This window comes from Artemia franciscana, chromosome 2 (genome assembly GCF_032884065.1).
Source record: "Artemia franciscana chromosome 2, ASM3288406v1, whole genome shotgun sequence".
NCBI classification, from domain to species: Eukaryota; Metazoa; Arthropoda; class Branchiopoda; order Anostraca; family Artemiidae; genus Artemia; species Artemia franciscana.
This window is the reverse complement of record NC_088864.1, coordinates 29,273,203-29,300,587: the sequence shown is the minus strand read 5'-3', so window position 1 is coordinate 29,300,587 and position 27,385 is coordinate 29,273,203. Positions and strand designations below refer to the sequence as shown.

General features: G+C 34.6%; 1 protein-coding gene across 1 annotated transcript in view; it reads left to right on the top strand.

Annotated features, from left to right (window-relative positions):
* LOC136039891 (neurobeachin-like protein 1) overlaps positions 1 to 27,385 on the top strand; it is a 182,834-nt gene that overhangs the window by 115,360 nt on the left and 40,089 nt on the right. Inside the window, exons 17-20 of the mRNA XM_065723869.1 lie at positions 252 to 367; positions 14,350 to 14,609; positions 16,147 to 16,260; positions 21,505 to 21,850. Of these exons, the coding sequence (XP_065579941.1) occupies positions 252 to 367; positions 14,350 to 14,609; positions 16,147 to 16,260; positions 21,505 to 21,850 (836 nt within the window). The remainder of the gene's footprint in view (positions 1 to 251; positions 368 to 14,349; positions 14,610 to 16,146; positions 16,261 to 21,504; positions 21,851 to 27,385) is intronic.

The window sequence follows — 27,385 nt, the reverse complement described above, 5'->3', positions numbered from 1 at the left end:
TGAGAGAATCGTCGTTAAACTTGTTCATGAAATTAAACCATTAAGGAAGAAAAGAGTAGTGGCTGTGGGCCATTTTCAATCTGTGGAGGGGATACTTCTTTAAATATATATTAAAATAAAAGCAAAGTCAAAGTCGATATTGTGAAGCTGGAGTTTGCCTTCTTTCGTCTTTCTTTTGTTTACACTTTTGTCCTTTTATGTTTATTTGCCACATTTTTAATGGTATCTAAGTAGTGTTACCTTAATTATAGAAACAAATATTGGATTCAATCAGAAGCAGAAACCTTTTGCCGGAATCGTCCCACTATGGTTGTCAACGAAAATTTCACAGAACATGCGTATGCCAGCAAATTGAGAGACGAGTCAGGTAAAACAAGACCTTAAGGTTTATTTTGATACATTCGTCTTTGAATAATAACTTGTTTTAGTAAAATTAAACCATTCCTAGCTCTCAAAATGCAATAAATTGTGTCTTTAGGCCACCATTTCTCATTGTATTTATTTTTTAAATCCTGCCATTGATGTTACAAGTTTTAGCGTATGGAAACATCGAAACACATGTCCTGACACATATACACTCCTATATAAAAATGTTTTTCAAAGGAACTGTTGAGTGGTGGTTTCATGCACCTATCAAAACACTACATTTGCCATTTTTCTTTAAAGGATAGTGATCGAGCATCAGTTCGGTTTCTGACTCGAGAAGCTGACTTGGTTTCTCGGATAAAAATAAATATATTATTACACCATGTTAAGAAAAAGATGACTTGTTTCTTGATTCTGTTCTGCTTTTGGAAAAACAATTGAAAACAACTTTGAAAAAAAAAGAATTGCACTATTTTCTTCTCTCTTTTTGTAAATTTAAAAACAGTTGCGACTGAAAAAAAAAGCTGTTTAAGGCCGTGATTAAGTGAACTTGAAAACATGGAGCTTCAAAACTGAAGTTAGGTTAGCCTTCTGTATTTTAATTCTCTAGAGACCGTTGGTTGTCAAAACTTCAAATAGCACCAATTATCAAGTCTTGTGAAAGGTTTTGATAGACAGCTTCCTTTGGTGAGATGCTTCAGCCGAGAAATAGCAATATATTTGGCGGCGTCTTGCAAAGCTTGGTTACCGACCAAGGGAGAAGAGAAAATGAGCAAAAGAGCACTATCATTCTCAAGTACAAAATACCCATGTATATGAAGCTGTGACGGCATGCATAGAGTGCATTTTAAAATTTATTGTTTTTTCCACTTTTTTTCCTAGGGATAGGCTATTTAAAATACCCCAGTTGATTAATTCGAAACTAAATACCAAACTTAGTTGGAAGCTTTCTTCGAGGATTCTCAGAAAACCAAAGTTTTCTTACGAATTAAATTGAAAAAAAAAATTAACTGAAAGTAAGGAGTGACATTAAAACTTAAAACGAACAGAAATTACTTCGTATATGAAAGGGACTGCTTCCTCGTGAACGCCCCGCTCTTTACGCTAAAGTTTTTTACTGTTTTGAAAATAGAGTTAAGAGAAAGAGTCAGACTTTAGCGTGAAGAGCGGGGCGTTGATGAGGAAGCAGCCCCTTTCATTTTTGAAGTAATTTCTGTTCGTTTTATGTTTAAATGTCACTCCTTACTTTAAGTAAAAAAACACTTGTTTTTATTTAATTTAATTTCTGAACGTTTTTGAATCAATGCATGTTTTAATTTATGCTCTCCGCAGATGAATAATTAAAACGAAATTTGTCTATTTTTTTTTTTTTTGGCTAAATGGTTTTCTCATAGTTTTGATCGAATAATTTTGAGGAAAAAAAGAAGCGGGGATGGAGGTCTAGTTGCCCTCCGATTTTTTGGTTACTTAGAAAGGCAACTAGAACTTTTAATTTTTTATGAATGTTTTTATTAGTAAAATTATTAATAAAAATAAATTTTATTAGTTAAAGATATACGCAAATCACAAATTAGCTTACGTAAAGAAACTTCTGTATTCTCATATTTTTATTACATATATGAGGGGGTTCACCCCCTCGTCAGTACCTCACTCTTCACGCTAAAGCTTAAATTTGTCCCAATTTCTTAAGAATGACCCCATAATAACAAAAGCCGTAGAATAAATAGTTGAAATTTCTAAAAATACTTTAACGTAAAGAGCGAGGTATTAGGAGGAGGTGAGCCCCTCATATGCGTAATAATTTCTATTCCTTTTAACAGAAATTATTATGGAATATATACAAGAAAATAACAACAGGAATATTCTGTTCCTTTCAGTCGAAAAACTTTGTCATATTTATTTTTTCATTGTTTTTTTAAATAATGCTAGAAAATCCTGCGCTCCCTTCATGGAAATTTTCTTCCCCCATGACAAATTCCTCCATGAAAAGTTCCCCCAACATATCCCCCTCTTCTCAACCCCTGCCCCCAACCAAATGAAAACGTCTGTACACTTCCCAATAACCATTACTATATGTAAGCACTGGTCAGTGTTAGTAACTTGTAGCCCCTCCCACGGGGACTGTGGGGGAGTAGGTCATCCCAAAAGGCATAGTTGTAAGGATTTTCAACTACGCTGAATAAAATGGCTATCTCAGAATTTTTATCCGGTGACTTTGGGAAAATAATTAGCGTGCGACGGGGGCCTAGGCGCCCTCCGATTTTTTTGGTCATTTAAAAAGGGCACTAGAACTTTTCATTTCCGTTAGAATGAATCCTCTCGCAACATTCTAGGACCACTGGGTCGATACGATCATCCCTGGAAAAAAAACAAACAAAAAAACAAACAAATAAACACGCATCCGTGATCTGCCTTCTGACAAAAAATACAAAATTCCACATTTTTAAACAGTTCGTGGTAACGAACTGTAGTAAGGAGCGACCAGGCTCAATAGTAACCAAAACTCTAAAAAATGGAATTTTGATACCAATAGTTATATCAAAAGAATGGCATTTTAATGCTGATTTTAAATATATAAGTTTCATCAAGAATAGTCTTACCCATCAAAAGTTACGAGCCTGAAAATATTTGCCTTATTTTAGAAAATAGGGGGAAACACCCCATAAAAGTCATACGATCTTAACGAAAATCACACCATCAGATTCAGCGTATCAGAGAACCTTGTTGTAGAAGTTTCAAGCCCCAATCTATAAAAATGTGGAATTTCGCATTTTTTGCCAGAAGACAAATCACGGATGCGTGTTTATTTCCCAGAGGTGATCGTATCGACTCAGTGGTCCTATAATGTCGCGAAAGGGCCCATTCTAACAGAAATGATAAGTTCTAGTACCCTTTTTAAGTGACCAAAAAATTGGAGGGCACCTAGGCCCCCTCCCATGGTCATTTTTCCCCAAAGTCTCCGGATCAAGATTCTGAGATAGCCATTTTATTCACCATAGTCGAAAAACCCAATAACTATGTCTTTGGGGACGACTTACTCCCCCGCAGTCCCCGTGGGAGGGGCTGCAAGTTACAACATTTGACCTGTGTGTACATATAGTAATGGTTACTAAGAAGTGTACAGACGTTTTCAGGGGCATCTTTGGGGACGACTTACTCCCCCGCAGTCCCCGTGGGAGGGGCTGCAAGTTACAATCTTTGACCTGTGTGTACATATAGTAATGGTTACTAAGAAGTGTACAGACGTTTTCAGGGGGATTTTTCGGTTTGGGGGGATATTTGAGGGGGACGGTTACCGGGGAGGATTTTTCCATGAGGAACTTCTCATGGGGGAAGAGACTTTCAATGGAGGGGGCGCAGGATTTTCTAGCATTATTTAAAAAAAAATGAAAAAATAAACATGAAAAGTTTTTTTTCTACTGAAAGTGAGAAGCAGCATTAAAACTTAAAATGAACAGAAATTATTACGCATATGAGGGGTCTACCTCCTGGTCATACCTCGCTCTGTACGCTAAAGCATTTTTAGTAATTTTAACTATTTATTCTACGGCCTTCGTGATTCAGGGGTCATTCTTAAGGAATTGGGACAAAATTTAAGCTTTAGTATCAAGAGCGAGGTATCAACGAGGGTTGAGCCCCCCCATATACGCAATAAAAACATACGAATATTGAAGTTCGCTACGTAACTTAATTCGTAAGTTACGTATATTTTTTACTTACGAAAACGTTCGTAAAAATTATAAGTTAAAGTTGCCTTTTTAAGTAATCAAAAAATAGGAGGGCAACTAGGCCTCCTCCCTCGCTCCTTTTTTCTCAAAATCTTCCGATGAAAACTGTGAAAAAGCTATTTAGCCTCAAAAAATTAATATGCAAATTTCGTTTTAATTATTTATATGTTGAGAGCCAAGATCAAACCATGCATTAATTCAAAGACGTCCAGAAATTAAACAAAAAAAAAACAAACAAGTTTTTTTTAAATGAAAGTAAGGAGCGACATTAAAACTTAAAACGAACAGAAATTACTCCGTATATGAAAGAGGCTTTTCCTCCTCAACGCCTCGCTCTTTACGCTAAAGTGTGACTCTTTCTCTTAACTCTACATTTTAAAACAGTAAAAAACTTTAGCGTAAAAAGCGGGGCGTTGAAGAGAAAAAGCCCCTTTCATATACAGAGTAATTTCTGATCGTTTTAAGTTTTAATGTCGCTCCTTACTTTCACTTAAAAAAACTTGTTTTTTTTTTGTTTAATTGTAGATAGGAGCTTGAAACTACAGTAGGATTCTCTGATACGCTGAATCTGGTGGTGTAAATTTCGTTAAGGTTCTATGATTTTTACGGGTTGTTACCTCCTCACCTTCAGCGTATCAGAGAATCCTACTGTAGTTTCAAGCTCCTATCTACAATAAAACAAAAAAAAAACAGGTTTTTTTAAGTGAAAGTAAGGAGCGACATTAAAACTTAAAACGATCAGAAATTACTAGTCTCTAGATCGCGCACGAAAAATGCAGGATCAAAAATCCGTCGGCAATCCTTAAATTCATCGCAATCCAAGTTTCTACCACCAGTCACGATCCGGTAGGGCAACGGGGAAGAAGCTACGGGGTTCTGCTCCGCCTCAAGGTATGTCGCTTGACCTAAATCTCTTGACTTGCCTAGTTCTTCAGCGTACCGCATTATTAGGTATTTTGGATATTTACATCTACCAAGCTCCAAATACTTTTTACAAAGGCGCTGTCTATGTGTGGTAACACTTTTAAGATGTATACTTCGCTTTGATTTAATTTTCCCCATGATTTCGGCTTTGTGTGCACAACTTTACTGAAGGCTCCTGACTATTTCTCATTTCTAGGTTTCTTCATTGCATTGAAATAATTTATGAAAATTTCACACTCTTTTAACAAGCAGCTGATTATACCAGCTTGTCATTTTGGTCTCTTGGGGGTATTATCGGCGATCTGAAACGATTCTTTCTGGCAACCGACTTGTAAAAATTTCAGGTAGCTGAAAATATTCTAGGGGACTGTTAGAAAACAGGAAAATAAATCGAAAAATGGTTCCAATTATCTTACAGGTTATTGTCTTCTGCTCATGATAGTACCGGTTTTGTTCTAAAAGCAATATCCTTTATCGAGTACACTTGTGAAAAAGACCTAGACATTTTCTAAGATTTCTAAGCAATTAGAGGAGATAGAGCAAAATCCTTTCAAACATTTTGTAGCATCTTCAAGAAGCTATGGCCTGATATTAAAAGCGGCATCTTCCGCCAATAAATACTTGAGTACTTTTTAAATATAAATTTTCAATTTAACATGGGATTTTCGAGTTCCATCAGTTCACTTAATCACGGCCTTAAACGCATTTTCGTCCTTAATTTTCCTGGATTCAAATTTGACAAAAAGGGATGAGCCATGGGTTTCAAAAATCTTAAGCTTGAAAAAAAAAACTGTCTGTGGACAAATATACAGCTTATGAACAATATTCATCATAATGCTAGGCGCTGAACTACTTCTTAGGTTAAGTTAGATTTACGTTGCTTGGGTAACCTGCAGTGTTGCAACAACCTCTATTTGGCTTTACCGACTAATCTGTCGCCGGAGCAGCAATTTGGGTTTTTTTCTTCGTCATCGATTGAACATTGTATTTGCCAAACCCTCAACATCGCTAAAGTGGTGTTTTCTACGAAGAATTTTTTTCAAAAGAAACATCATGACACGCTCCTTAAAGATGGTCTCAAAAAACAATGCTCTTCTTTTAAACAATTTTCCCAATTTCCCTTGTCAATGAGGTTACTTTTTTAAAATGCAACATCTGTAATTAAGTGGTGTATCACTCTTCCCCAAAACTGAGATTATATTAGTAACTCAAATCTTTGTTGCTATTTAAAAAAGTGCTGAATTTGTGAGCTATGGCTGTGTCCTTCCCATCTCACCGTCCATCAAGCATGAGCAGTTTATTCGACAGTCTTTGAAGTAAGTTTGCCATCTAGAATTAGAAATCCTTCCTCAGGGAAGATTTTGACGAGGCATACGAACGGGTCCCAGGAAAGTATCGAAAATTATATATCATCGAAAACTATGTTTACCATCCTTCCTTGACCGCAACCCATCTCTTTTTAGACTTTAGAATATGTTTGTGAACCCCTTCTTTATCCTCGATATTTAATAAATAAAACACAAAATTAAGGGTATGACAATGTATTTTTGGACTAGCCAAAAGTGGTCATATCTTGCAGCTAGCATCTGTTCAGAGGTTGTTATAATTCTTGATTAGGTTCTTATCAAGGCCAATCTCGTTTCATTTTGCATACTTGGTTCATTCCTGACTTTTGTCTTGACCTACAGAAGAGTTGAAGATCCATCTTCGCAGAAATAAGTGGAAGCAAATGGCGCTAATATTCGAAAGAAAGCAAGGAAACCTTAGGATACGAATCACGCTCTGCACAGAAAAATTAGGATAGTGAGTTTTCTTGAAATATACCATGCGCCGAGGAGGCCTTTCGTAGCTCTAGATTTTTATCCTGTACTTCATATGAAATGCTGCTATAATTCATGGACACATGGAATGTGTCTCGAATTAAAGCAGGTTCTTGTTCAGAGAATTCTGGGAAGTAATGTTAAATTTCAAAGTTTTCTGTTTCTGACTCTTCAGTTTCGATATCAAGGCATTCAACCGTGGTAAGGTTTCAAAGAATTACTTTACGGTGCTAATGTCGGAGCCTTAACAAGGAAGTCTAGTTATTATCTTTGAAGTAAATAATTTTAGTTTCCCTACGTTGCAGTTTTAAATTGAGCTGATTTAGCTGATCCACAGTCTCAGATAAATAAGCTGCTCTTCAGTTCCAGGTCTCGTCATTAAGTGTCTCTTAAAGTCGCGGCTCCTTTTCATTCCTAATAACTATTTGATTTCGTTTTTTAGTTTGAAGGTTTGCCCAATAAAATTTCGTTTCAGTAATCAGCAAAAAGCAGTGAAAAAAGAAGAGATTCGTCATGATAAGAGTCAAGGTTATTGCATAGTTCTGTAAACAGACGTGTATTGACACCACTGATTTTCTATTATTGACAATTGTCACCAGATCCGAGTACTTTTCGTAAAAGTTACTGTAAATTTGTGATAGCAACGGCAAATCAGTGACTAATAGTACCTTACCGTTGCTTGCAGTCATGCTCTTCAGCTTCTTTCTGAAAGCTCGAATCTGATCTAAGGATGGATCGGTACACACTTCATAAACAATAATCCAGGAAGTCTATACCATCTTCAGTAGATTTTAGTTCTCTACGAAACATAAAATTCTTTGTTGTCCTCTAAATGAACAAATGTCACAAAAACGAACAATTGATAATATGAGCTAACTTCAGTGAACTCATCAAGTGTGTTAATGATTTTTTTTTTTGTAACTTCCTGAGTAATTTCATTAAATATATGAACTAAAATAGGATTTATTTCTGAAACGTCCCGGCTAGATCTAAGTTTAGGTTCTTCAAGGCAGCCTAATGAAATTCAAAAAAGTCCGAGTCTTTTCCAGTATGTCCTTAATGCTTTGTTTCTAAGTGACGTCTGATCTTTTAGGGTTCCATTGATTGGGGCACTGTAAACCAGCATTGCTTCAATTATACTATGGCCTCTGTTACTAAATGCAGTCGAAAATTTAAATGTTAAATAGCTTAATGCTTAAAATTTTGAATTAGTTAAACGTTTTGCTAAAATCTATATATGTTTGAAATTGAATGTATGTCCCTCTGTCTGTCCTTTATTACAAAACGATTAGAGATTTTTAAAAAATGAAATCCTTATAGATGAAAGTAAAAAGCGATATTAAAACTATAACAGGTATAAATAGTTCTATGCTTGAGATCAAATAAAAAAAACAAAATTTTCAACTGAAAGTAAGGAGCAACACTAAAACTTAAAAAGAATATAAACGGTTCTGTATATGAAGGGAACTGTCCCTTCTTTAACCCTTGTGTTTCAGTAGTCTTTCTTAAAGAATTGTGACAAAAAGTCTAACTTTTACGTAAAGGGCGGCGGTTGAGGAATATATGAAATAATACGGAATAATTTTGTTTTTTTTAAGTTTTAATGTTACTCCTTACATTTAGTTGAAAAAAATGTTGTTTTTTTATTTAATTTCTAACATATTTCCAAGTCATGTCATGAAATCTCCTTCCATCTCTCCTGTGTAAAATTTTCTCTAAAAAATTCCCTGGAAGCTATCTTCTCCGCGGAAAATTCTCCCGATAGATAATGCCCCCAGCAGAAAATACCCCCTCCCCCTAGAATGATCCGTATGTTTCTCAGTAACAAATACTATATGTGAACAATAGGCAAATTGCGTAAATTACTGCCTCCAAGGAGTCTTGGGGAAACTATACCAAATCAAATGGCTACCCTAAAAGTTTAAGTGGATGTCTTTGGGAAAATAAAGGTCGTGAGCTGGGGACTAGTTGCTCTCCGATCTATTTGGTTACTTAAAAGGGGCACTAGAACTTTTGATTTCCGTTTGAGTAAGCCCTCTCCCCATCTTCTAGGACCATTGGTTCAATAAGATCATCCCTGGGGAAAAAGCTAATAAACACGTAACTGTGATTTTTCTTCTGGCATAAGAAAAAAATACAAAATTGCACATTTTTATAGATAGGAGCTTTAAATGTCTACAGTAGGGTTCTCTGATATGTTGAATCTCATTGTATATTTTTCATTTCTTAACTTTTTGGGGATATTTCCCCTCCTTTTTCTAAAATCAGACATTTTTTTCGGCTCGTAGCTTTTCATTGACATCATTAAACTTCATTTTTTTTTATTGGAATCAGCATAATAAGTCAATTCTTACGATGTAGCTATTATTATCAGAATTCCCTTTTTAATTTAAAAGGGACCGAGTCATTTCTCCTTGACAGTTCGTAATCACTAATTGTTTGATGTTACAACCTCCCTCAATTCTTTTCATTCAAGCTTAACTTTCCCCGAATGCTTCAAGAACAAATTCTGTAAAGCAATAGCAATATAATTATAAAATAAAAAAGAATTAACAATGTCCCGAGAATAAAAGGGCGTATTGCATTTCATTTACATTAAACAATGCAATTTTTAATTTAAATTTTGAAAGGTAATCATTCAATAAATCAGTTTCAATTACATACTGGCTATATTTTCCACACTTTAAAATGCTTCCACTTAAGCTAAATGTCGCTCTTAGCTTTCGTTTGTAAAAAATGTTACAATTTAACGTCATGCAACAGTATCAGTATTTTGTTGAAATTTTCTTTTAACTGCTCTCTTATCGAGAATTTTATTCATAACCACTAGAAGCTTAGATCTAAATCTGCTGGAACGAATTTCAGATACTATTTTAAATTATAAAACTTTCCTGCCAGTTGTGCCTTTTTTGACCTTTCGGTTATTTTGTTAATATCTTAATCCGATAGGGGCCTATGATATATATATATATATATATATATATATATATATATATATATATATATATATATATATATATATATATATATATATATATATATATATATATATATATATATAGTACCGGGAGCCCGGTGGTTTCGCCGCCGGGCCCCGGTACTCGGCATGTGGTAGGCTTCTATATATGGATTGCCATTGTCGCTTGTCTTCTAACCGCAGACAGTTTGAACCCCTTTCTCGATGTCATGACCTCACCTCTTCTTGACGTCAAAGCGTCACCACAGGTTTGTTACAACCACTCTGTTCATAATATGAATGTTTCCTTTAAGACCTATAGAAATCGCTCTTGTGACCTGAAATGTCAATGATGTTAATATATATTCCTAAAATAAAAAATGGAAGGCTCCACAGTGAATACAAGCAATGTTGAAGGGTCCCAGTGACTTGTATGTAACACTTAGTGAATTCACCGCATCTTTGTGCGTATGTACTAGGCTTTGTGCCACACGTTGTTGGTGTCGAAGGTTATGACGCCACTGTTCTTCTAACCTAATATTTCTTTCTATTTCACTCTGATTTTTGACTCATTCTGATTCTAGCCTCCCGTGTCTTGCTCTTCATTTTCATTTTTGACTTGCTCAGATTCTCTGTGTCGCTTGTCTTCTGAGCGTGTGTGTCTTTACTCTTGATTTTCATTCTTGACTCGCTCAGATTCTCTGTGTCGCTTGTCTTCTTCTAACCGCGTATGTCTTTGCTCTTGATTTGCATTTTTGACACGCTCTAAATTTCATTTTCGTAAATCTTCGAAATCTTCTGCCTTCATTTCAATTTCCAGGTTACCAATTATTTGTGAAAAACCGTGAGCTGATGTTAAGGGGAGGTCTAGCATTCCTTGTAAAAAATGGGATATTTTGCCGTCAAAGGGGGGATGTCGATGTTTGGATAGAGGGTAAGGTTGAATCGTTTACTCTTGAACTGGCTATTGATTCAAAAAAACTTATTGTAAGTGAGGTTTATAAACCACCAAGTGCTCGTTTGGAGGATTTCACGGAAGGATTTAAGATATTAATGAGAGCTGTGGTATCTAGCAAGTTAGATTTTATTTGTATGGGAGATTTTAATTTTGATTTGTATGATTTACATGCTATTAATCTTGATTTTTTAAATTTGATGGTTTCAAATGATTTATTTCCCCTTGTTGGGGTCCCGACACGTATAACTAGTCATTCAGCAACTATAATAGATAACATTTTTGTTAGTTCGAAGTACCTGAAATCTAGTGCTGCTGATGTTCTGGTATTCCCATGTTCGGATCATCTCCCAGTTGTAGCTTCTGTGCCACTAGTAATGGCCAAAGAGAAAAAGGCAGAAAAAAAGCAAATACGGCAATTAAGGAAGCAGAATATGGAAAACCTTGCTGAGGAACTTAGTAAGGTTTCATGGAAACCAGTTTTTGATGAGACAGAAGATGCATCCTATGCATTTGATATTTTTATGAATATTCTCCAGCCGATATATGATAAAACATGTCCACTAAAAGTGTTGAGAAATACAAGGGAATCACCGAGAAAGCGGTGGGTTACATCAGAACTTCTTCAGATGATTAAGAAGAGGAATCTACTGTATCAGTCATTTTTAGATTGCCAAAGTGCTGATATGTTTGAAGAGTTCAAAAAAATAAGAAATCAAGTGAATACATTACGAAGATCTTGTGTCAAGAGTTATTATGAATTGAAACTTGGGGAAACAAAGGGGGACTCAAGGGGAACATGGAAGGTTTTGAGAGAAGTGTTGGGTAGTGACAAGAAGAAAAATACACCAACTTCACTAATTGTGGATGGAAAAGTCTATGAAGGCAAGCAGAGCATTGTGAATCACTTTGGTGCCTACTTCTCGACGATTGGTGAAGTGGTTCAAAAGCAAGACCAGCCACTGAGTCAAGGAACAAGTGAGGAAGCTTTCATTGATGATAGAGGCCTGGGACTAATAATGGAGGCTGAAGAAACGAATATGCAGGAGTTGAAAGAAATTGTAAATAGTATTAAGTCCAACTCTTCAGGTAGTGACGGTATAAGCCTTAAGACATTCAAGCTTATTATGGTTTATCTCCTACCATGCCTTGTTTACATGATTAATTTATCACTGAAATCGGGAGAATTCCCGCAAAAGCTTAAAGAGGCGCGAGTGATTCCTCTTCACAAAAGTGGCTCAAAGACTGATCTGACTAACTGGAGGCCGATTTCTCTACTGTCGGTGTTCTCGAAAATGTATGAAAAAGTTATGCATAAAAAGCTTTATGCACATTTAACAAAACATGGTTTTTTAAGTGATAGTCAGTTCGGATTCAGGAAAGGACATTCTACTGTTCATGCTATGCTGCATTTTCTTGATTTTCTGAATACATCAATGGAAAATGGTGAAATGACTTTATCGGTTTTTATAGATTTTAAAAAAGCGTTTGACACGGTTGATTTTAAAATTTTAATTGATAGGCTAAGGTCACTTGGAGTCACAGGTAGTATTTTAAAGTGGTTTGAATCTTATTTGATAGGGAGGTCGATACGTGTATGTTTTGATGATGTTATATCTAATAAATTTTTTATAAGTTGTGGTGTTCCGCAAGGTTCTGTTTTGGGTCCCTTACTATATCTTGTATATGTAGATACTATGCGGTTTTATGTTCCGGGTGTTGTTAATACTTCTTTCGCTGATGACACGGTATTTTCAGCTGCTGCAAGAAATGCTGATGATCTTGTGGAGAAAATTAATCAAGCTTTAAGTCATCTTTTAATTTTTACAAAGATTAGCCGTTTATCAGTGAATGTTTTAAAAACTCATTTTATATTGTTTAGTAGGAAAGGAAGTCAAGTTGATTTAAGTGGAAAAAATATTTCTTTGTAATAGGCCATTGAAACAAGTAGCTGTGGTGAGATACCTTGGTTTCCAGCTTGATCAAAATCTGAATTGGAAAGCACATGGTGATCAGGTGGCAGCTAGGGTATCTAGAGGGCTTGGATTGATTCGGCGTCTGAGAAATCAGTTACATCATTCTGCCCTTTTAACTCTTTATCATTCTATTGTCATGCCTTATATTTCTTATGGTTGTGTGATATGGGCTGGTGGATTTTATACAAATTTTAAACGTGTTCAGGTTTTACAAAATAAAGTTATTAGACTACTAGGAAATTATGTCCATGGTGAAAATGATACAGTTAATTGCTATAGGAAACTTATGATCTTTAATGTTAGCCAACTTCATGATTATCAACTTGCTATATTTGTATTTCAGAGTATTTATGGTTTGTCCCCTGAAATTTTTCGTCAAATGTTTATAAGGAATTCTTCATACCACAGTTATGAGACTAGAAATATGGATGATTTGGTATATGAGTGTCGCAGCTCTCAGAGGGGAAGTTTTGGTCCCAAGTTTGCTGGACCAGTAGTGTGGAATTCTTTACCAATGAGTATAAGGTTATCTGAAAATGTTAGCCAGTTTAAGAGTAGACTGAAGAATCACCTTCTGAGTAGAAAATAAATAAATAATTTAAATTGGATGGCTTATTGATTTGTTTTTTTTTAAGTGTTGTTTTTTTTTTTTTTTTTTTTTTTTTTTTTTTTTTTTTTTTTTTTTTTTTTCTTATTCTTTGTTTTCATGTTGTTTTCTTGTTCCCAATTTTTTTGTTTCATTTTTTTTTTTTTTTTTTTTCTTATTCTTTGTTTTCATGTTGTTTTCTTGTTCCCAATTTTTTTGTTTCATTTTTTTTTTTTTTTTTTTTTTTTTTTTTTTTTTTTTTTTTTTTTTTTTGTTAATGTTGTTGGTATTGGTGCTCATTAATGTTTATCAGCCACTACTAACAAGTCTCTGACTTTCTAAAGTGGCTGATGTGGTTTTTTTTTGTATATTGATGATATGTATAATAAAAGTGTCCTCTCTCTCTAATTCTTGTTTTCGCATATCTTCTAACCGCCTGTGTCTTTGCTCTTCATTTCATTTTTGATACGTTTTGATACTCGCTGTTGCACATCGTATAACCGCATTTGTCTTTCTCCTTCATTAAGGATTTTGATTACTTCAGACTGTGTAGCAATGTTCTTTGTTTTAGCTGCCAGTGTTGGTCTTGTCTGATTTGGTGGTCCAGGCTGTTGATTTTCGCCCAATGTAAATTTTATTTCTTCGGGCCATTCTCTTGGTCCTATCACGTTTAATAGTTCAGGTGCGCACCTACGCAACTATGGTTGCGTTCACTAGTTGCGTTCCACGTAGTGAGTTGATTTTATTAAACAAACAAAAAATGATATTAAAATTCTAAGGTGTTTTTCATGATGGCATTAAAATATTAAAATTACTGCTCAGGCGCCATATAATTTTTTGTAGTTTACATGATAACCTTAGCGATTGTGAACTGAACATAAAGATTTTTTTATAACTTTTATCTTCATATCTTAAAAAGACACTACTGGACCAAGTCCGAGTTTATGCTCCTTGTATCTCTACCATGAAGAGCTGGAGCAAATGTGAATTGCTTTTTTATCCAAATTAATTTTTGATAGACCTTTATCTTGTTCTTAGGTTACGCCACAGCAATTAGAAACGACCCTTTATTTCAAATACCAAGAAATGAAAAGAAGGACTCATATTCGGAAGATTTGGGTGAGGATTATGATATTGAAGAGGTCAATGAAATAAATGGTGACATGGTTGATTATTTAGGAAAGATTTTTAAACCGGTTGAATGTCAAAGAGTATCTTTAGAAGGAACCGTAGAGGGCACACTACAAGTTTCGGATTCTGCTATTGTTTTTAAGATCTCTAACAAGTATACGCTAGAGGTGAGTCAACATTCTGTAGTTCAAGTTTGTGGAGTCTACAATGATTGAAGATGGATTGTATATAATTCTTCAAATCAGTAAACGCTATCAAAGCTTTTGCAGATAATTCTCCGTTAATGTTGTCAAAGAGCTGTCTTGGCTAATTTGTTTAAAAGCTGAAAAGTTGTTTTTACTGTTGTTTAAAGCTACAGTTTCATGGGGGATATTGAGAGATGGAAAAGCTCTAAAGGTAATGCAAAGTTTGATTCTTATTGGTATAGACATGCAAAACCTGAACCTTTGTCGCTTTTTTCTTTCTTTTTCATTTTTTAATGCAAAATTTTGCGTCTTTTTAATGCGTAATTTTAATGCGTAATTTTTCTTTTTTAATGTGTAATTTTTAGTAATTTTGGATTTAAAATGCTATTGAACGGCGGATAATTATAAGCGCTTTATACATTTTTTTTTTCCTGTGAAACTCCTCAAGCTTTTCTTAAAGCCGGTTGAATTGGGTTGCATTTGAGGGAAAAATGTCAGTCAAATTCTTTTGAATTCCAACTTTTTCCATTAAATCAATACATCACATAGTAGGCTACCCTTTTTTTTTACCTTGCCTTTTCGGAAGCTCTTTAGGTAGATTTTTCCATGCCTTTTTTTCTCTATAACCATAAAAAGGTGATCTTGCGCTGTGCATAGAATATGGTCATTGGAGAAATATAGCCCGATTTTTCCATAGAGCAATGTATTTTCTCCCTTAATGATGCATGTCGAGTGCATAGAAATAACTATGTGCAGGCAAGGACTTGTCTGCACAGGAATATAGAACAATATTCCAGAATATAGATTCTAGAATATTTTCAGAATATTTTTCTGGAAAAATTCCAGAATATATCAGAATATATAAATAATTATCTGTATTACGGAAATATTCCGTAATTCTGGAAATTCCAGAATATCCCTTAATGTCGACTACATAGAAATAACTCTGTGCAGACAAGGACTTGTCTGCACAGGAATATAGAGCAATATTCCAGAATATAGATTCCAGAATATTTCCAGAATATTTTTCTGGAAAAATACCAGAATATTTGGAATTCCAGAAGATTCCTGAATATTTGGAATACAGAGCAATATTCCAGATGCAAACGGATCGGATTACGAAATTAGAAATTTATTCCATCCATCCTTTTTCAGCTACCAATTTAAGAAAAAAATATCTAAGGTAGTATCTGCTTCTTGTGTCTTTTTTCCAATTTATTTTATTTTCTCTTTACAGTTTTACTGCTGATGATGAACACTATATATGTGTTCGAAATATCCAGTTAAATAATTTTATATCATCATCCCTATTTTGAACTGTTTTATTTTACAATTTTACAATTCGTTGTAGTTTTAACCTCCTGTGTCATTATGATTTTTGTTGTATTTTTGTTTTCCTGAAATGGGGTATTATAACAAATTAACTAGCTCTGCTTTCAGAATCATTATGCTTGATACTGCTCAAATGACTAGCAAGCTGTGATAACCTGCACCTTGAGATTATATTTACCTATTTCAGATTCCAATATGGATGATACGTGAAATTTGCCCAAGACGATTTTGTCTACAGAGGACTGCGATTGAAATTTTCCTGTTGGAAAACAGCAATTATTTTTTTAATTTCAAAAAAGGAGTAAGGCTTATCAAAGTTTTAAATTTTCTTAAATTTTTAAGATTGTGCTTAACCTTTTCTCATCTTTAAAGGATTTGAAAGTAACAAAAATTTGTTAGTTTGATGGCAGCTCTTAGTCCCAGTCAGCCACCAATATTTTGTTGCGCGCAAAACAAAATGGTACATTTCCAACTTTTTACTGAAAAATTAGCTACTCTGCTCCTTAGAGTCTTCTATGAGATCTTATCCACTTTGAAAATTCAAAAATGTGTATAATTTTATGAGTTAGCAAAAATTCCTGAGAATTGAGGTAGAAATATCTCAGTGTATTTAACTAAGAACTACATGACTTAGTTATGTCCTTTTTTTTACCACAGTCAAGCCATAATATTTAGCTACACCATATCATTTTCACTGATACAGTCTTGCTTAATCATTAAAAAAATATTTCGTAAGAGATTCGTTTAATTTTAATTTACTCTTGAAAAGCTATTAGCAGGGGGGATCGTGTCAAATTAATAGCGGTAAAATATCAGGAGAAAATTCATTAAAACTGAAATCAAGAATTCTATTCCTCTTTTAAGTGAAGAAAATTCTGAGAATTTTGTACAGCTTATGAATATTATCTCTGTCAGTGCCACGTAAAAGAGCCGATTTCTGCCATTTTGTAACGCCAAACAAAAATATAGACCGACCAGGGCTAAATGTTTTTTAGCGAAAATTCATAGATACCAAATTTGTCTAGATTTATCAAAAAGCCTTATACATAGCCTGTCAGCTTCAGAAATTATATTGCCACGGGGTGGTACAATTAGGTCCTAAATATATATGCTGTTCATAGCCTACAAAATGAACGGCTGTTATAATGAATACATATTTAATATTGTTAATGATAGGTAAGATAGTTTAGATTTATTATCCCAAAAAAAGTACAACAAATATACGTAACAACAAAACAATCAATGTCAATTACCCCCCGAAAGACTATGACCGGGAGTGCAGGGAGAGAGAAAGGGAAATAACACACTCTAAACAAAGCAAATAACGATCAACCACCCACCAGCTACTATCTGCTGAAAAATCAGTCTGAGCAAAGTTTATAATTTACTGATAATCAGCAAAAACAAAATATTCAACATCAGATAACTCCCTGCAAGGTTCTATTGCCGGAATTGTGGGACGGAAGAAAATTAAACGAAATGTAAGACAATAAAAGAAGGAAAAAAAAGAAAATAAAACGCTCAACCACCCACCGGTGACTACCCACCGATGACCAGCTAGTGCAAATTGCCTTGTCAACCTATAATTCCAACTCGAACCAGGGACATCCACCGCATTTGGCAGTAAAAAAAAAAAAAAAACAGATCCAATTTTTTTTTTACAATCCTTTAAGAGACACTAAATGAAGTGGTATATAATAGATCTTCCAGTTGTAGATTGTGCCGTGGGAAAGTTCCAATATCTACCGTTTTTGCGCCCCAAAGCAATTTTGTCCTGACTAGGGCTAAAAGGCTATTGAAGTAAAAACATTGATATGACCAATTGGTTTAAAACTATTGCAAAGCTATTTTCATTGTTTCCTTTTTTTGACATCATGTTATCACATGTTAACGCATTAGTCCCTAAACTTATATGTAGTCCATACAAAATGAGCGGCTATTGTATAGAATGTGGTTGCATTCTTTTTAATGGTTGCTCTCTATTGTATTGTTGCACACCAAGTATTGAGGGTAGGGGGGTCTGGTTTAGTGGATCTTTTGTAGGGGAGTAACCACGGATCTTTTAAAGTGTATATTTAGGGTCAAGTTCTCCGACTACTCGTAAGAGGTTTTTCTAATCAACTTAGGGGAGAGGATTTGTCCTCTGGTGTCCCCTCATTTGAAAGAGTGTGTTTGGATTAAGCATGTTATGGGGATGCTGAGGAGTGGATAGATCCCATATTATCGCGGAAATATTAGTGTAAATTAAAAGACTACGTTTACATGACGCTTTTGGGTGGCTGATAAGACTTCCCAGATTAGAAATTTTAGGGCATCATGAGGTAGTGTTTGTTGTTGCCAATTTATGTGGAAGGAGGATGCATTCCCCAGCAGAATTGTTTTTCTGATGGATTCCTCCCCCCCCCCCCTCATCCTAGAAAAATCTAAACACCAAAAGTTGAAAAATTATTCTTAACATTTTAGCCCCGCCTTTACAAAATGTTAAGATCTCGTGTCTTTTTGGAGTGATTCCATTTTCTAAGATTTATTATGCACAAAGGTAATTTTGGCGTTAATTTGATGTTTGAGGGTGGTTTACAGGAGCTCCTCTCCTATATTGAATAAATATCAATATAGTATAAGAAGTGTAATGAAATTAAATAAAAAAAGCATCAAGTATTTTCAAGTTAACGCGAAGAGTGGTGTTTAAACCTAGGACGGACAGAAATGAAAGGATTTTGGCGTTTATAGCCCCCTTAGAAGGACCTTAAGGGTTTTCCATTTAATGGGGGGATTTTATATTCAAAATATTGTTATTGAAAAGTAAGACCTCAGCGTAAATTTCAGTGATTGGGGGGGGGGGGGGTGGAGTTTGCTTCATATTTCAGATGTACCATAATATGATATTGTAAACGCACAGACATTAAATAGGAACACTAGTATTTTGACACGGAAGTAAACAGCGGTGTTTTAGTTCAGAACCCTGAAATCGCCACTCTTCAAACTAAAGCTGGGTTATGATTCATTGAGAGTATAATTAAAAAAAAAGAAATTTTATGACGAAATAAAGATGGAAGTTGAAATATAAAACGAACAAAAGAAGTATTAACTTCACTCTTTACTTTTGCCAAAAAAAAAAATTGTTTCTCAATTAATCTTTAACCACATAGGTTTTTGCTGTTTCGAATAACCTGTTTATTGCTTGCTACAAATTGAATATATTAAGAAAACCTAGAGTTCTAAGTTTTATCACCATCCGAATTGGCTTTTTATTACTCTTTTCAAGTATAAATCTACAAAAAGCACGCTGAAAGCTAATCGTTACGGTTTTGAATTGCTAATTTGGTCCGAGAATCTTTTTGAAGCAACGAGGTTTTAGCCGTAGTAGTTTAGACAAGGATGCATTAATAATGAAACATTTATGTTGCAAGCTGAAAGAACAGAACGAAAACTACATCTATCAGCTGTAAAGGTATCTCCGTAAAAAAGAAAAGAAAAAAAAAGAGGTCTTGATGCAGCAGGGGCAATGTATGCACGTCCATGCAAACTGATCTATTTTTTACGGTCATTGGTGTCATATCAGGGTGATTTAATTCATTTCAATGACCTTATTATACATAAAATTGGCACACAAAATGGCATAAAATTTACTTAAACTTCTGTAAAATTTGTTGTGAATTTGCAAAATTTTACGAAAATTTGTATAAAAGGATGTTTTAAATGTATTTGTAGTGATATCTGCTCTCCTGCGCAAATCCCTTTTAATAATCCCCTGTATTGTCCCAGCAATATCCTTTTAACAACAATACCGACATGACCTCGAAAAAGGAATCGTGCAAGGATTTTCCATCTCTGTGGTCAAAGAACCAAAGTTGATCAGTAGTCTCTCTAATTACCAAACCCCTTACCGAAATTCAGCTGAAAAGTATGTGTTTTGCACCATGTTTAAACTTGAACCATGTATGGACTTGGAGTCTCTATATTTGGAAGCTCTAATTCAGCCTTTGGCCCCTCAAATACCTCAGCCACCACCAACTTTTCAGTAAAGAAGTATGCAAGTTTTTTCTCTAAACGATTCGAGATCTTCGGGGCGTTTACCCTGGGTCATTAGGAAATTAGAATGATGATTTGTATAGGTGTACGTCCCTTCTCAAACTTTTCCATGAAAGTGTTCTAATCCACTTGAAATTTGTGGGGCATGAACCTTCTGGCAACGGGATAAAGTAAACAACTTCCAAGTCTGGCCAGCTTTTCGCTTGAAAGTGCTCGGATCCTCCTAAAATATGATTGGTACAGAGTCAGAATCAAGACCCCCCCCCGAGAAATTTCAAAGAATGTTTGGGTCTAAAAATACATTTCGTTAACCCCCTCCCCCTTCGCCTCACCCACCAAGGTTTACTGATACTCCTCTTCAATAACTGCTGTGTACCTACACACCATTGTACATAATTTTATGAAGCCTCGAATGAACAAATTCAGCTTAAGATGTATGTCTGAATTAACCGTTTATTGTTAATAGACTGTATGCACCTTTAGGAACAAATGCATCAACGCACGGCTTTATAGCCTCAGAAATTAGAAAGCTGAATGCATAGCTTTTTGGTAGTTCTATGTATATTGGTTATCTCGGAAATCGCTCTCTCGGACAGCATTTTGGCCCTCTTTGGGCAAAACCGTTTTTGCATTCTCCACAATGTTAAGAAACGTCACATTGCTGTGGCGCCATCTCTATGGTAAATTTAAAAATACACTAGAAGTGTCAGTTCTGTTCAAGTGAGGCTTTTCCTCTCTCATTTGATTCTCAAAATGCTTTGTTTTCGTCTCACTCTTTTGCTTGTAAAATTACTCGGAATACAAAATACTGAATCATATAATTATTCTTTTCGTTTTTTGCAATTTATCCCTAATAAATCACAAAGCACGTAATTTTTTCAGTGCCCATATTACTAAGTGATTATAAACTGAGCGTGGTAGTACGAAATATAGAGTCTAAAATTTCTGCCATATCTATATATTTATATTTGAGATTTAGATATTTGAGATTTAGTCTGGCTATTATATGCCTGTCTTAAATAGCTTTGAAGCAGTTTTCTTTATTCAAATACCGAAAGATCATTTCCTGGACCATCTCCAAGCTCTTTGGTTCGATGGAAAGGTGGGGAATTCACCTTCAAAGATATTTGCGTCTTTAATAGCTATTGGCATACCTGAATTTATTATTATATTTTTCTGATATTTGCTTACTAGAGAAGGTTTGATGAGGTTTAAGCCCACACGTCTCCCTTCCCGGATATAGTCTTGGTTGTATTATTTTTAAAATTAGAGATAACAAACGGTTGTATTTGGAGGTATATATGTTTAAGCTTCGAAATCTTAAGTATTTAGCCTTAAAAAAATAAACTTAGTTTGTTAGCATAATATAACAAAATATATTCTATGACAATATAATCAAATGAATTGATGTGGAAGGAGCCAGTTTTTAATCATTTGGTCAGTAAAAATTGTTTGCAATACCCACATATTTTTTTTTAATGATTAAAATATAAATATTATGCTTCTTCTCTAGGTGAACAGCCAAGTATATAGCCAAATAAAGAGTTTACGACCGCCAAATCTTATCTCGCGCTTTTCTTTTGATACCATTCACGAAAAGCAACTAACCCAGCAATGGCAAAGAAGAGAAATTAGCAACTTCGATTATATAATGGCTTTAAATATGGTCTCTGGGCGGACATTCAATGACCTTGCACAGTACCCAGTTTTTCCTTGGATCTTGAAAGACTATGAAAGTCACGTGCTTGATCTTGAGGATTACAGCGTTTACAGGGATTTTGCTAGACCCATTGGGGCACAAACTAAGAAGAGAAGAGAAGAGATTGTGAAGAAGTATGAAGCTTTCGAAGACCCGTCTGGTAATGTATCTATTTTTTGTGAAATTCTAATGTTCTTAGCATTGTTAATATTCTAATTTTGCTTCTAATCGTTTAAATGATGTTGCGATATATGTGTTGTTGTGACTAGGGCCCAAGGTGTCACCAGTTTCCCCCAAGATTACGAAATTGCTTAAATGTTAACGTAGCTGTGAAATAATCCTAAAAACACCTTCAAAATTTTCATTTAGTAGGACAATTGTTTTTACTGTTTCTCTGACTGATCACGAGGGCACATTTACGAGGGTCGAAGACCTGAACTTCTGACCGTAGTTAGTAAATCAATTGGAAGGAGACGATAAAAGTCTCACAAAGCCTTTGTGCTAGCTTATGAGCCAGTGAAGGTGGCTCCTTTGCTAGCACCTTAAAAAAATAAAAATAAATACGCATCCTGAAAAAATACAAATCTAGAAAAAAACAAAATTCCTCGTTTTTGTGGATAGAAGTTTGAAACATTGAAAGTGGGGTTCTCTGATATGGTGAAACTAATGGTGTAATTTTCATCAAAATCGTTTGACTTTTTGGGTGTGCTTTCCCCTTATTTTGAAAATCAGGAAAAATTTCTCAGGCTTGCAGTTTTGATGGGTAACATTAATAATGCATTGAATAGTGGTCTGAGCTTCATAGAGTGCTGTGAAAGTTTAGAATAACAAAAAAAGACAGAAGAAAGAGGGTTTAGATTTCAGTCTTTATTTTTGAAACTATCTCTATTTTGGACATTCAAAATCTTGCTTCTCTAGATTCCTACATGCAAATTTAACCAAGACTGGCCAAGATTGAGATGAATGAGGGAGAGTTGTAGGATGTTAGCATGAAAGACTTTTTGTCTAAAAATATAACAGACTTTCACATCTGTTTGGAATATACTCCCTCAAAACCTATTGCAACTCATACTTGAAATTGAATTTATCCGAATAAATGTATGCATAACTATGGAAGAAATTTTAAAAGAAGTGACTTTCTTCCCACATCCTTTAAAGAGAAACAAATGCCTATCATCATTAGATGCGAGATCGACTTAAATAGACTTAATGGTTTATTTTTTAAGTCTAAGGACATAGTTGTAACTGAAAGTGAAGATCTGAGGGATGTTCCTCTTGAATTGCATCAGATTATTCATATTTTCTATTTTCCATTTTACTCTTTCAATGTGGATGAAACATGATACCTTCAAAATAAGCATTTATTATCTATCAGCCTCCCTAAAATAAAATGAACATAAGCACACACCAAAGGAGCTAGGTATTCAGGTCCTTAAACGCCGTTAAAATGAAGAAAACTGCATTTTTATATGTTATATGTAAAAATTTGCTATGCAGTCACCTATTTTTTAGTTTTTTTTTATGGACTTGCATAGTTGTAATAAGAAAGAAAGTGCTAAAAAGTTCTTATTTTTGGGAATTGTACAGAAGAACTTCTAATAATCGGCAAAACTTTCTACCCTTAGACTTTATACTTGCTAGAAAGGTTATTTATGGGCGATGGCGCTTTATCGTTCCCAACACACAAATTGATAAATTGAATTAAAATTTGATTTTTTTTTAAAGAATAAATAAAAACAACAACAAGTATAAATCCAGAACCTAGGGCTTAATGTGCGGCAAGCTTCACAAAACGTAGTTTACATACACTACAAATAGGATTCTTACCAGAATGAGGACAATATTTCACAAATAGTTTTTGATTTCCAATCAAGCTAATATTTAAGGGGTTTGATGCCAAAATTTAAAAACATAGGGCCTAAAATGAAATAGCGAACTGTTATGAAGTAAACTAATTATTTAAATCCCCTTCACTCCTATCCCCCCACTTAATTGACAGCTGAAATAAGGAGAAACTGAGGGAGGAGTTGCCTACAGGTTGGGATGATGTACCTTTCAAGACAAGCTCGGTATGAAAATCCACTCTTTAGTTTTTAAGCCCCTTTTCCTCCCAGTGAAGGATATACTGAGCTTCACAATAACAATTGCTGTGCAGCAATGCAACACCACACTTAAGCCTCCTTATTATCAGCCTAGTGCACAGCACCTAGTCTTTCCAAGGTAATTATGCCTAAATATTTCTGTCCTGAGTGCTGAAACCCAGCAACTAGTGGAACAGTTCAGTGCACCAAATGCAGTCAATGGTGGCACAGGGCCAGAAAAGGATATACTGAGTTTCACGTTAATAATCCCTTTGCAGCAATTCAAAACCATACACTTAAACCTCAAATTAAACCTTTGGCAATTAAATGTTTAAGATTATTGTCTAGTAAGGTTTGGGGGACAACTTCAAGGTTAAGATCAGTATGTCCAAATTTAGCCAAAAGACCTGCCTACACCTTGTATTAGCCTTAAGGGATAGAGTTGTAAGTCTTCTTTATTAAGAATTAAAAATCAATAGTTATAATTTCCAATTTCTAGAGTCCTGGTCATTTTCTGGTTCAAGTGTAAGCTAAAAATAAAATTCCTATTATTATGAAAGAAAAGTAAGCAAGGTTTCTAAAAAGGTAAGACTAGAATGTTCCTTCTTGTTTTATCGTAATAATGTTAGTACTGAATTGGGGTTTGGTCCCTTAACTAGGATTCGACATTGTAAAAAATTAGAAATAGAAAGGAATATTTTAGACTTACGCTCTAAAGTGTGAAAAAGCACGTGCAAAGCCCAAACCCAGGTAACTAACCCTGTTAGTATTCACCTTCATATATATAAAACAGTCTCGGGGTTCTCTTTTTTACAAAAAAAAACCCTTATCGTAAGATTTATCAGAAGGAAGATTTACAACTATTATCCCTAATTTCCAAGAAAGCCTTCAGTGGTGTTTTCCTTTATAAGCCTGGTTCAATCTCACTTTGAAGGAATTGACCCAATTAAGTTCAGCTAAGAATTCAATAAAAAAAAATCATAAAAAATCCTTATCGATAATGTATATTCATTTTATATAGACTATATGTATTTTTGGACAAACTGTGAACCAAATTGTGGCAAAATGTCCTCAGACACTGGAAGGTTTCATAAAATGTTTTTAACTAGTTGAACCGACTGGCTGTATCAGAATTTTACCTCAATAAGTTCAGCGTTTTGTGCCTATGATTTCTTTTTTTTGTGGCACAAAAGTGGCCAAGAACTGCACGTGCTTAAGCATAGAGTTGGTGCCTTTTTGTTTGAAAACTGGATAAGTGAAACTGCTTGAAGAATAGCCAAGTGGATTACTTTGCGTATTATACTGCCGAAGATTGTTCTTTTCGGCCAACCGTCAAGGGCTAAACAGAAAACAGGTCATCCGCGGTTGGGGTTGGAGGATGTCATAAAGAAAGATTTAAAGGTAATAGGAACTTCATGGAAGGGTGTAACGAGGGAGGTTTTTAATAGATTTGGATGGAGAAGGAGCGTGCGTAGCTGTGTTGGCCTCAAACAGCTTGATGCTGCGATGAGTTGTTTTTGTTTTATATGCATGTAGACTTTTAAAGGGGTATCTAAGTAATGTCGTTAGCAGCGCAGTGCTATCATACATAGAAATATCATAGAAACTTTTAAAGAGCTAATTGGATTGGAACTTGAAAGTTCTAGTGTTCTTTTTAAGCAACCCTCTTCCCAAACCCATTGATTTTTCAAACACATCCAATCAATTTTTTGAGGTCCAGTAACTATGTCTCTTGGGTATGTTAAGTATTTCAATCTTCCACAGTTGTGCAATTTTCCCATTATACTTTAAAACTAAATCAAAAGGCACTGTATGTATGCTGGTTGCCTATAAGACGTCTCAGCAATAGCCCAGGGACGACTGGGGTTGTTACGTTGAAACTTCCTGGGCTACTACTATTACTACTATTACTACTGCTCTTAGGACTTTACTTTAATCAAAAGAGTGTAAATGTATCCAGGCTGTCAAAAAGCATAGATACAATTTTTTGGGAATGGTATTAAGTTTTACTTTTCAGGTTAACTTGTGGAGAAATGAAACTAAATTAAACATTACTATTAGAGTCCAGATTTTCAAAAAAGTGTATCTTGTTAACAATTTTTGAAAATTTTTCTTCAACATACAAATAGCAAGCCAAACTATGGATTCTTATAGAAAAAACCCGAAGATTTAAAGTATTATTTTCTTTTTCCATGGAAAAGATTGTATCAATAAAAAACGAACAGAAACTAATTCAAAAAAACTTTTTACACTAAATAAGTTTTTTTTTTTTTTTTAAAAGAAGTAAATGGTGGAAATAATAGGAAATTCAAATAATCTTTCAAACCTAAAACTACCATAAATCACCATTAATAAATAAATTGAACCCAAAACGAACAGAAATCACAATAAATAATGAAGACAAACTAAAAAAGAACAAACATAAACATGAGTAGTGCTGACACCCCCCCCCCCACGCGTTCTGAAGACTTCCTCGTTTTTTGTTTCATTTATTAATTGTTGGTGATAGGTGGTAGTTTTTCGCTGGAAGATTATTTGACTTTATTTCTGCTCATTTTTGGTTCAGTTTCTAATTGAACCAAAAATGGTTCAATTATATATATATATATATGGTTCAAATATATATATATATATATATATATATATATATATATATATATATATATATATATATATATATATATACTAGCTGTTGGGGTGGCGCTTCGCGCCACCCCAACACCTAGTTGGTGGGGGCGCTTCGCGCCCCCCCCCCAAGCCCCCCCGCGCGCGTAAGTCGTTACGCGCCATAATAGTTACGCGCCATTGTAGTTGTGTCCCTATGTCCCACCTGTGAATATATATATATATATATATATATATATATATATATATATATATATATATATATATATATATATATATATATGGTTTTAACTACGTAAAACTTGCGAATATACAACATTCTTTGCTGTCCCATTGTCTTTGCATATAAATAGATTGTCAGGTTTACCGACTCTTGAACATGCAACATATAATGGTCCATGGGAAAACAATCTGTATTCAGATCTATACCTCATGATTCTAATGATTGCCCTTGAGCTTTGTTGATGGTGATTGCTAATCGACCATTCCCTGTCCCGGTGTCCCGGTCGTCATTTATATCCCCCTGTTTCCCCCGGTGTCCCCGTTGTAGTTGTGTCCCTGTGTCCCGGTCGTCATTTATATTCCCTGTGTCCCGGTCGTCATTTGTATCCCGGTGTCCCGGTCTGTATATACATTCGTTTTTTAGTTTTGTTTTTCTCCTTTATTTTTTTCCTTTTTTTTCTTTTTTAGTTTATTTAGATTTTTAGATTTTTTAGTTTTTTTATTAGTTTTTAGTTTTTTTTTCTTTTTAGTTTTTTTGTAGTTTTTACCTTCTTTTTAGTTTTGTTAGTTTTTTTTTTTTTTACTTATGTCCTGGTCGTCATTTATACTCCCTGTGTCCCGGTGCTTTGTTGATTGCTAATCGAACATTCCTTTTGTCCTGGTCGCTTTCTCTTTGAGTGTCGTCATTTATTTTTTTCTTTTTTAGTTCTTTTAGTTTTTACCTTTATTAGTTTTTTTTAGTTTTTTAGATGAAAATTTTTTTTAGT